Genomic DNA, 12,150 nt, shown 5'->3' with positions numbered 1-12,150 from the left:
ATAAACTACTGACAACTGTCTTTGGACAGAAGGAAAGTCATCACTGCCGTCATAGTTGATAACAGTCAAAGGACTGTGGCCTACATTTACTTCCCCAGAAAAGGTTATTGATCCAGCATATTGGCATGTTATGTAATCAGTTTTTCCACACACAACCATATATCATGAATGTATTTATTACCAGTTCACAAAACAAACAGGAGCAGTTTAATCCACAGTAAGACACCTTGATCAGACATTTGATGCAGATATTCATGGTCTTCTGTTGATGAATCCACATGATTGTTCACCTAATGACACCATTACGTGTGGTACGCTGCAGCCACAGCCAAGGGCAGCCTGCAGCGTGTCATCCGCTCTGCAGAGAGGGTGATTGGCTGCAATCGTCCGTCTCTCCAGGACTTGTTCGCTTCCAGGACTCTGAAGCGGTTTAGAAAGATTGTAGCCGACCTCTCTCACCCTGGACCTGAACTGTTTGTGCCCCTTCCGCCCGGCAGGAGGCTGAGGTCCATCAGGACTAAGGCCTCCCGCCACACAAACAGTTTCTTCCCTTCGGCAGTCGGGCTCATCAACAGAGCCCGGGGCCCCCATGACTCTCACTCCATGTACATACACTTTGTCACTTTCACTCGTCACTTTCTGTTAACTGGTGCACTTTATTTTTAATTTGTATATTTACTTCTTAACTTAACCCCATAGCTTTAACATACTAACCCATAGCATATATATTTCACTATATTTTTATTTTATACCTGCACTATGTTGTCTGTTGTCATTGTCGTACTCTCAACTCAACTCAACTTTATTTATAAAGCACTTTCAAAACAACAAGTGGAACCAAAGTGCTGTACAGAAGGTAAAATAAACAGTAAAAGAAAAAAACACACAAAATAAAAACAAAGAATTAATACAAAACATACGATATACAAACCTTACAAGGCATTATCAAATGCTAAAGAAAACAAGAGAGTTTTAAGCGCACTCTGAAAGACGCCCAGGGAAGGACAGGTTTTTACAGACATAGGAAGGTCATTCCAAAGCCTAGGAGCTGCAACAGAAAAGGCCCGATCACCTTTACATTTTAAACGGGTTCGCGGAACCTCGAGAAGCAACTGATCATTTGAACGTAGAGATCGACTGGATTGACGCCGGCTGATCAAATCAGTAACATACTCAGGGGCTAGACCATGAAGAGACTTAAAAACATACAGCAGTGCTTTGTATTGGATTCTGTATCTGCCGTCATGCACCAACCGCCAAGTCAAATTCCACGTATGTATGATATATTATGGCAATAAACGATTCATGATATCTTCCTTTGAAGCATAGATAAGTTCACCCTTAAGGATTCTGTTTGCTAGAAACAATTCAGATTGTACTACGCGATCATCAAGTGTCTATCTATTGACAGCCCTACTCAAAACAAACAGCTGTTTACTGGCAGTTCCCGATCGGTCCAATATGGCACACAGGTGTTGTTGGATCAGAGTCTTAATTGGTACATACATCGGCCGTGTACGCAGATTCTTCTGTAACTAGGTGCTCACTGCTCCACAAATTGTACGACTAAACTTCTCATACATGACTGTTACACACCGTAGTCTATGAATATGAGAAATCCCCCCTGGACCTATGGTGGGCGCTCGTAACATGTGCCCCATTGGTGGGGAATACGGCAGGATGAGCCAAATGTGTGGGGGCTGTTCCACTAGTAAAATAGTAATATTAAAAATCAGTGAGAGCACAATGTCAAAACCAAGTTGAAAGGTGAATCAGTTTTAGCTACACACACACACTCATTGGTGCATCTTGCCACTGGTGTCATGTGCTGCAGTCCAGATGAAGGTTACTGGAGACGTTGTCCATTGCATTGACGTGTAGAAGAAAACTGATGTACCGTTGAGCAGATCCAGCATCACTGAACATCTCATTGTCAATCAGGAAGATAAAACAAACAGCACAGCAGTTTCAGCACAGCTCTGTCTCCAGCAGCCGAAGGGTACTGGGGGTCAGTGCCATTTCATTTAATTAAAGGCAGTGTGTGCCTGCAATACAAATGGAAGACTTGTGTGACGGTTTCAGGGACAATTACCCTGTGCAATTAGACACAGCAGCATAGAGTAGCAGTCGTATATAGGCCTGTCACAATATGCGATAAATCGCACACACACACAAATCGCGTGCAATAATTTTTGGTGCTGCAATATTCATTTTACATGAACGTCACCAACATTTAAGTTGATCGCGCTGCTTTTGTCCTTTTTCCTTGTGGAAAGAGGAGGCGGGGCTTAGGCACGGACCCGATGAAGAGAAGCAGTGAACCCACCATGTTATAAAGTGTTCTTTTTTGTAATATCTACAGCCGAACCCACTAAGATAAACAAGTCCCAATGAACTTGATTTTGAAGGCACAATGTTCGGCTTCCGTTTGGGAACATTTTGGCTTCAAGCCGAATGAGAGAGGAGAGCCTATCAATGTAAATGAGCCGGTGTGTTTTAAAACCCCTTTAACGAAAACAGACAACACAACTAAGCTAAAAGAAATTCCGCGAGCGGCATATGTCGCGTGTACGTCTGTGTGGCGCTTGCAGCAGCATGGCAGAGAGCATCACCCACCCACCACCACCTGGAGTTGTAGACCTATGGAAAACACTGCGTATGATCTATTGCACCACTAATGTACGTATGGAATATTGATCAGTGCAGCTTTAAGCTTAGGAATAGTTAATTATGGTTTTAATCCATAGCATCAATGCCCCTCTCTCTGTTCCGCCCCCGACAAATGTAATAAAAAAAGCTCACTAATGAGGAAAATCATGAAACATACCGTCAACATGCATTTTAAATGGGGGATTTTGCCATCAAATGAATATTTAATAAAGCCAATACTTTAATTTACATTTTACTGCACGGCTGTGGCTGTTCATAACAGAAGGCTCATACAATCTAGATATAACGTAGTAGTATGCTGTCATACAGTGAATACATTCACACTGTATTATGGATCTGAAGCAGGGCTCTTTTCAACCAGAGCTCTGTTGAAGGTTCAAGATGTTCAGCCGGAAAAATCAAACGACAAGCGGTCTGATATGCACAGCAAATGAACGACCATCTATAAAACACAGTCCGCCGCGCGTGTGATCTTTTTGTAATTCCTCCTAAATGTTTTCCAGTCCTTTCACCCCTACACATCCAACATTGTCGTGTTGCAGTGTCTAAAATTTAGTTTCACTTACTAAATAAGTTTTAATAATGAAAAGTGCAAGGGCACATAATCTTGCCCTGAAATTCTCGATCCTGAGTATGACCTGTGATGGATCTGACAGAGGGGGACGAGTGAGGCAGGAGTTAATATTTCCACACCTTTGGTTCGCTAAAGTGGGACGACCTCTTCTCTGTGGAGTCGGCTTCATGTTGAAACAGCAAATGACCAAAAACACATAAATCATCAACACATGCACACAAGCAGTGGAATTTGGACAAAGAGACTTTTGTCAAAACAGGATAGAGAGACAAACCCAAAGTACTGAGAGCTATATGGACGTTTCTATTCATTTACAGGTTGTAAAGCACAGCAAACCTCCAGTAACTCTGCATGGGAGTCTTCCCTTTCAAATTGTTGTGACAGCAGATGTCTGCACTTTGAGACCGGAAACAGACCTACTGGCTGATTGTGGCTGATAAACACTCACAGAAATTTAGCAGCAGTTAAATTCATGTTAAAAAAGCAATTTCAAAATCCTGCTTCCAGTTGCTACCTGTAGCTTCCATTTGGATCTTTGACCATGAATGTTTGAGTTTCATACTTAATCCTTGTGGGCACAACCAAGTGCAGTAGTCCTCCCTTCATGCTACAAAAGAAAAGTAAAAAACAAGCGCCTTTTTGTACAGTTCATGCAGATATGGGCTGGAAACAGACAGACTTATACAGCATGTACAAGCATGAAGGATTTTGAGGCAAATGCTTGAACACAAAGTGTCAGATCCAAAGATTGGCTCTGAGGTGAAACCTGAACCGTGGCACGCAGCGGGCATGGTGAGAATACAGATAGCAGCTTATTGCTGACTTTGCCCAATGCACACGGAAGCAGACAGGCAGAGGAGCGTACCCATGCCAAATGTTCACAAAAGGAAGAGAGGAAAGGACAATGAGATGGTCAAACATGTCATTTGCTTCTGTCTACATGTTGATAAGCCTGCTTCCGTTTCCACAACAGCATGTTTATACATCTCTGCTTCTTGAATAACGATTTGACGGCTAAGATTTGATGAAAAGAACCATGAAAAAAAAAAGATATACTTGTTTTAAAAACATTGTTAGTTAAATATTTTTAAATATTTTATTTCTACAACTCTGCTGCTTTTTTCTAACTTTATTGAGAATCTGGCACAACACAGCGACCTGCAAGTAGCGCAGCTTCCTAAATAAAGAGATGTCGTTATGTCTTAATGAGACATTAGAAATTAACACAAAAGGTTTCTGTATTTGCTCATAAAACTAAAAAGAAACGGGTTATTTGGCCAAGGTTTTGATAACCGCCCGCTGCCAGTTCAGTGTTTCCCCATCATTTTAACAGCAGTGCGCCCCCTCGCCTCGGAAAAAGACTGATTTCCCTACCTCCCTCCCCCATGAAGTTGTTAACCTTGGGCAGACACTGCAGTCTACCTAGTCAATGGGAACAATGTGTATATGTCCTCCGACTCACGTCATTTAGCAGTCACTGGAAAATGGGTACTGGTTTTATTTGTTTAAATGGTATAGCATGCGTGTCGATACATGTCCCTCAGTGCCTGAATGCATCACCCTATCACTGACAGGAACCTTCGACAATGTAACATGAGAAATCTGCAAACAGAAAACAATGTCAAGTAGTTTCACGCCATGAAGGTTAAACTGTAAAATGAATCAGCGATTCAAGTGCTGGGGGATTGGTACGGATCACAGATTGACACCATTACGGCTATCCAAAGCAACACACTGCAATCACATCAACAGTGTCCTGAAATCCAGCCAACATGATATGAGCACGTTACAGCATTTACTATGCAGATGTCCTGAAACGTGTAGAGAGCTTTATGATCCAATCTCAATCACAGTAGCTCAACAACAGACTCAAGTGGGTAGAAAGCTTGTAGCGCTCTAGATGTATGACAACATCACCTAACCTGCATTTTTGGCCTTGATCGCAAGACAACCGCATACAAAATGAATTTCTTTTTTATAGCCTCACCCTAAGAAATGAGTTAGGAGGCCTCCTAGACAACCCCATTCAGATCGTTGCCTGGCACCAACAACAAGAACCCAGAACACACTCGTTCCATCTGGCCTGGAAAATCTGAAATACACAATAAGGGGCTTGCAGATAGGAGGCTGCTGCCCCATGACCCGGACCGGCATCAGAAAACTGCTGGATTGATTGACAGGGCTACTGATGAGGATCAAAGAAATTGGGGTGCCGTCTGTAAAACGTAAAACCTCTCGGCCTAACAAAGTATTTTGGTTTGGCAACGACAGAAAAGGCCGCTCTAGATTCCATACCCATGACGAGTCAGGGGTAAATAACACAATGATGAGTCAGAGAGAAGTTATACCAGTAATTCCACACTTATTTGGTCATGAAAAATGAGAAAGGAAAAGCTATGACTGGATGGAAACATCAAACTATGTACAATTACAGAGCAAAGACTAAGACGGCTGTCTCATAGAATTTCTCTTGTATCACAATAGAGCTATTAAATAAGAAATAAAAAGGCATCAGAGAATTGATCTAGGGCTTAAGGAATGTGTTGACATAAAAAAAATGCTGATTTCATATCACAGGGTTCACCATTTGTAATCCACTTCATCAATCAGACCACTGGCTATCATCCAGGTTTACTCAATCACCACCATGTTAAAAAGAGGCTGCACTGAATGCTTTTCATAACACTCATAATGTTAGTCACTCTTGCAGAAAAAGTGTAGCAGACCAAAGTCCGCTGACTGGTTTCTCCCAGCTTTGGGTCATTTATGAAATTCATCCACCTTTACTTGACGGCTCACAGTGCCCAGGACCCTCCCTTGGAAATGACACCATATGAAATCTATCAATAATGTGTGTTAAGTTCAGTATAATGGAACAGTTCACAGATCAGTGCAGAAGCCTTCTTGTTGGCTTATACACACGCCATTTGTTTTATTGATAGAGGCCAGGGATTACCATCACCACGATGACAGTTGGTGAATTGACCGACAAAGCTGTCTAACGGACGGTGTAACTTGAATTGATTTTCCTAAATTTTAGTTTGCTACACTTCAATGGGCAGCTTTCTAAAACCCTATCAGCTAAACGCTAGTATCATCAGCGTGACTGTAATGTGCATGCAAAAGCTTCTTTGCATAAATGCTATTGTAGCCTGACACACACACACACACACACACACACACGTGTAGATCCAAGTATGTGCACTCCCTAATCTCCAGGGTAAATGTCATCGCCATCTCCAGCGCGCTCAGGAGGTGAGAGATAATCTAATCACCAGGGAGACGGAGAATAGAGGTGTGGGTGGGGGGCAGGAACACGCCGCAGAGCTCTGAGCACACAGCAATGAAGAATGAGGCGGAGGAGTCTTTGAACTCCCACGACAAATAATTGAAGGACATTGGAGCGAGGATGAAGCTAATAAAACAAATCGTGCTGATTGAGCCTCTGACACTGAGCAGCATATGAAAAAATGAGGAGAAAGCGAACACTTAATAACTTCGGCACACCCTTTTCAAGTTAAAGACAATGAGCAGATACAATCACATGACACACCCCCTGGACGGTTGGCCTATTTGGTAGCTAAACAGGGCCAGATGAGATCTTCAGCTGACCCTATGTGCATGATCTATTTAGAACCCACACATAGAGAGCGCTTTCACACCTAGATGAAAAAGAAGCTCCTCAGTAGAAAACCACCAGTGTTGAATGGAGCACCCCGCTGTGCCCCCGGTACCTTTTCTTGTTCTTGAAATTAGAAATGAATGTAATCCAATTAAATATAATACCAAAGCTAATTGCCACTGTTGTCGTCTCTTGTAAGAGCTTTGTTTTTTTCCCCTCCTTCTCCTTTTTCCGGTTGGAGTGATTTTGAGTTTTGTTTTTGACTATTAAATTCCTTTTATTTTTGGAACACTCTGCGTCTGAGTCCTCCCTCCTTGCCCATGACGCACCCGTGCTGACACCTGCCAAGCAACATTTTAAATTCGATTCTTTTCTTTTTTTTAAAGTTCTCAGCAGGAACATGTTTCTTTAATCACATGGCAGCATAAACCGTCTCTGTTCAGTAGTAGTGGTGTTTGTTATAAATGCATGTTGGTACATGGATGTTTATGAGGCTTATTGATGTTTCTAAGAAGCAGTACTACATGGAGGGACTCGGGACCCACGGCAGATTCAGGTGAGGGGAACAAACCGGGGGGAGAACGGCATGACTGAGTTACCTGAGTAAAAACCTTAAGAGCAGCTGTGTATTTAAAATACGATAGTGAAAGTTATTAACAACCACTACTATCAACTCGCTGTCTAGGCGAGATTTAGTCTCTGCCCCGCTGCTACGAGCGCAACAGACATATTTGCGACATTTATCTTTATCGCAACTTTGGGTCAACGTAATTTCAGGGGCAATGGGAAGGGGGGGGGGGGGACACGGAGTGTGTTCATAAACATAATATGGCCAATAAAGCCGATTCTAATTCCAAATCTGATCATCGGTTCCAAAAGGCTTTGATCACAGTCGTGATGTAAATGTCCCAGCCGTAGAAATCTGCATGTCTGAGATGTATGCCTCGTACACCTCTGTACCCCCCCACGTACGTGAGGTATCTCTCCTTTAACCGCAACACCGGCCCGTCAAGCATCAATACCCACTCGTTAGCATGCCAATTAGCGCCAGGACGGGGTTCCACTTTCTCATCATCATAAACATTAAGATGCACAGAAGGCGGTCAAATGCCTACAGCAATCCCCGGCAATTACGAGGTGCCCGTGTGTTGGATCAAGGGGGATCTATTGGAATATGATATTAAGTATTACGTTCTTTGAGCTTATTAAATGAGCACATTATATCCACATAGGGAGCAGGAGTGTCAAAACCACGTTTCTACAGCAGCCCAGAAAGGACAAACCGGCTCAAGAGTGACACTCATGTTTTTGTGTCTGACGTGCTTGTGAGCAGGGGAACACACACACACACACGTCATGCAAGGCTGCCCTACTTTGCCTCTGATTGGCTTCTTACTACAATAGTGTGGATTGTCTTTTAATCTGCGTGCAGGTCGGGGAATAGAAAATGTGACTAATAGCAGTCCTATAAACTAGTACATAATTATGGAAAATATTGATTACATTCTATGAAATGGGAAGATGTCCTTTGTTGTTTAGGTTAAACATAGATACCAGGGTAGTAACAGATGTACTGTGCATCTAAAGTTTGGCTCAAGTAGAACTCATTAAGTATGATATATTATCTGTAGCACTGTAGTCTGCCTTAGTGTTTCCTAAAGCCCTCAATGGCCATCCAGCATGTGTGCATTGTTGTCAGCTTCCTATTGAGGTCCCCACGATGTCACATTCATCTTTTCCCAACTGTCCTGTTGTTAATCTTTTTGAAATTCGCTCTGGTTGACACTGCTTGTGCAACACTGACAGAGAAGCTGCTTTCCTCCTCGTCATCTTTCTAAGGGGCAAATAGTGTTTAATGCGCCTGTCCTCCCGCTTGTCTTTGTAGAGTGCAGGTTGTGTGTTTGTACTAGCGAGCAGGTTGACGATGATGAGACGGTTGGTGTGTTGAAAATTGAGTTGTCAAAAAGTCTTTATATAAATAATAACACTCCAGATCCAAGTGTCCACCCCAGGATGCGGAGCCAGAACAGACATCCTCCGTTGATAATAACCCAAACAGCGACTCACTGACTAGTCACTGAGTCGCCAACTCACTCACGCTGTGCAAGCATTCACAGCATTAAAAAAAAGTATTCTTTTTGAGTTAATCATTTGAATTCAGGACTACCGGGAGCTTTACTATTAGTCACTAGTCACCAGCTTTACCCTCACTAAATAGGGTGATAACACCGTAGAAAGGTCAGTCAGTCAAAGACGAGTCCAGCAGCTCAGCTCTTGCGAGGGATTTATGAAACTGGAAGCCTATTTGTCTTTGTTAGATTTAGTCAGAAAAGCTTAATGGTAAAATCACCAACATTAACCTTCACAGCGCGCCGGTTTTGGTTGCTTAGTAACAGCAGTCACAACCACAGTGCAACCTTCGAAAGCGTTTTTTAATCAAATATATACGTTTCTGAGGCCACAGAGGTTCTGGCCGAGGACTGTAGATTATTATATTATGGAAGCACATGTTTAGACATAGAGAATGGATGAACCACTTTGATGGTATGCCGCCACGGCACATTTAGTCTAACCACCAGTGAGGATCTAGCTACAGGAATCATGAGTATGTTGCCAGCTTTGTACAACACTTTTATCTGGATGGATGTAATAAACACTAGCTAATGGGGGCCACACTTCCTGTTACTAGCGACATGTATCAATGTAATCAGGCAGTTAAACCGATTGGCGCAAGGCATGGCAGTTGTAGTGTTAAAGAGCTTTCCATGTGGAAGGGACACAAAGATCAGGTAATAGCGTGGACGAGGCATCTGACCTGTGTCCAGGTTGTAGCATGCCTCTTGCTTCGGCTTTGAGAGAGCCACCGCGCCGTCACCATCCTTCTCCCCCGAAGACCTGCAGGACACAAAGCAGAACATAGATCAATTGGAAGAAGGGCTCTGTGTACTGAAACAAAGATGGCAGGTGTGGCAGGTCAACGCAGACAGATGGACAGGGTCCACTGATTAGGCAGTAATGTCTCCTGGAGGAAAAAAGGAAGAAAAACAAATTAGTTTTAATATAAAAAGACAGGGACTTAGTTTTTCCGCCGCAATGGGCACACACTGACGCGTACGCATAAACAAACTTGAGCACTCTGGACAGAGAGCTGGGTTGGAAATTTATAATGTCTGCCCCCTCCCCCGTCGGCTGGTCCATCCGTACCCAGATCTATGAACCTAACGGAAAGACTGCACAGCATGACATGGTAGATGTCGGTCCCTCCAATGCTCACGTATGAACCCCAATTACTTTGTGGTTGCTCTGGTCATCCTGGGAAATACACACGCACCTCACTGATACCAGGCCTATACACACTTAAATAGCTGGATCAATAGCTGGTCGGCAACAGCTCCTGCACATGAGGACATGTCTCCCTGAGATGACTGAGTGACGGCTGCCTGTTGCATGTGAGCTGGAAGCCCCGCCCATCCAGCCAATGCGTGCAGGCAGCCGGACAGGAAGCGGAACACTGAGTGCGCTTTTTAAATAAAGTACCGGTACTAAAAATAGTCTGAACCGTACCGTTTTGAACGTAAGGGTACCGCGGTACCTTTCTAGAACCGGTACACCGTCCAACCAATAAGAGCATTTGGGGGTGGGCCTAAGACTGCTGCAGAGCTCACATTGACCAAAAATGTCCCTGCACAGTAAATCCCAGCTGTGTATAGTGCTGGACCACTTCACTCTAACATGGACACCGGCTATGAATATAGATCTGGCTACAATGGCCATACATCCACTTTAAAATCCACTTTACTCCAAAAACCACTTTATTCAGTATAGAAAGAGTAAACAAATATTCAATGCAAATTAGTGCCGAAATTTAGCACTCAGCTGTGTAAAGCCTTCTCAGTCCTTTGATGCTACATGCTATCACGGGAAAAAACAGATTTGTGCTGAATCTGGGGATATCTTTAACATTTCTCTTATAAACTCATGGCAAACTTAGAGTACAAAACACACCAAGCCAATGAAGCGCAACAATATGATTTTTTTTTTTTACCATTGTCGGTTATGGAATTAAGTTTTTGCAACGGGATACGGCCACGTGACATCTTACATCCTGCACTCGCTCTCCCTATTGTAACGGCGTCAGGGGGTTCGGAGGGTGGTTTTTACAGCCAATCAAAAGCCTTGAGCGTCATTTGACGCTCTACCCATTTGGTCTAATAAGTGGCTGGGGAGGTTGTCGATAATTTCCGTGTCACTTTCCTCGTTTTCAATGAGATCAGACGATTCAGTAAATGTAAAAACAAAAACAAAAATGTTGACAGCGTAAACGAAAAAGCTGCTAGCTGCAGTCAGTTACATCGGAGAAAGCGAGACAGTAGCGCAGGAGAGCTTTTTGAGTTGGAAGTAAAACAAACAGAGCGTCAAACTCGCGGCCCACAGGCCAGACCCGACCCGCCGGGGCGTCCAGTGCGGCCTGCTGGATGATCAAACTATTGTGAGAATTACATAAATGTTCCCATGCATGTGCCGTCGGTTTTGACAGACGAGAGGCTCGGTTTTTTTTTTTTGAGGTCGGATGACTGATGAGCCCAATTCAAATCGACAAAATCACTTCTACAGATGGCACATTTACAAGATTCTGATTCATGTGTCGACCTAGGATAACTCAATTCTACCAGCATTGGAACACCATTTAATTTCAGCAAAATAGTAATGACTACAATGGAGGAGCTTTTAAAAAACTCATTTTAACTCTGGAGAACATTTAGCGGATATTGTCTGGGAGACAGAACAAGATGCAACAGCGTACATCACATATGTCAAACTCGCGGCACGCGGCCCAAATCCGAAAGAAAGTGCAATTTTTGATTTATAGCTTGCTATAGATTACAATATCTCTCCTGCCTTGAAATATAATTCAATTGAAATGATTAGGAAACTATAATAGATATTTTCTTTTAAATATTTGCTTTGAATTATAAAACAAATCATATAGCCGACGCATACATGAGACCGACTGGTCTCACCAAACACCAATAATGCCTTGACAAAGGGAATGGAGTGATCTATCAAATCCGCTTGGCTACGTGCTCGATATCAAAATCTAGCTACCCAAAGAGAAAATGACTGTCATCAAATGCTGACAGCCTTGTTTCTTCAGGTTGGGAAAGATCAAACGCTTTGGTTCCGCAGCAAAGGTCACCATTTATCGCTGATAACACTGAAGGGTATCCATAAAATGTCAGCAGCACTTGGCTGTGTTACTGGCAGGGAGTGGGTGGGATCTGTG

The 12,150-nt window shown here is 43.1% G+C and overlaps 1 protein-coding gene across 1 annotated transcript in view; it reads right to left on the bottom strand.

Annotated features, from left to right (window-relative positions):
* The window catches only part of adam19a (ADAM metallopeptidase domain 19a), a 95,416-nt gene that overhangs the window by 71,707 nt on the left and 11,559 nt on the right, over positions 1 to 12,150 (bottom strand). Inside the window, exon 2 of the mRNA XM_037479660.2 lies at positions 9,682 to 9,761. Within this exon, the coding sequence (XP_037335557.2) occupies positions 9,682 to 9,761 (80 nt within the window). The remainder of the gene's footprint in view (positions 1 to 9,681; positions 9,762 to 12,150) is intronic.

The sequence above is a fragment of the Pungitius pungitius genome, chromosome 1 (genome assembly GCF_949316345.1).
Source record: "Pungitius pungitius chromosome 1, fPunPun2.1, whole genome shotgun sequence".
In the NCBI taxonomy this organism is placed as follows: domain Eukaryota; kingdom Metazoa; phylum Chordata; class Actinopteri; order Perciformes; family Gasterosteidae; genus Pungitius; species Pungitius pungitius.
The sequence above is the reverse complement of the archived record's forward strand: the minus strand, read 5'-3'. Positions and strand labels throughout refer to the sequence as shown.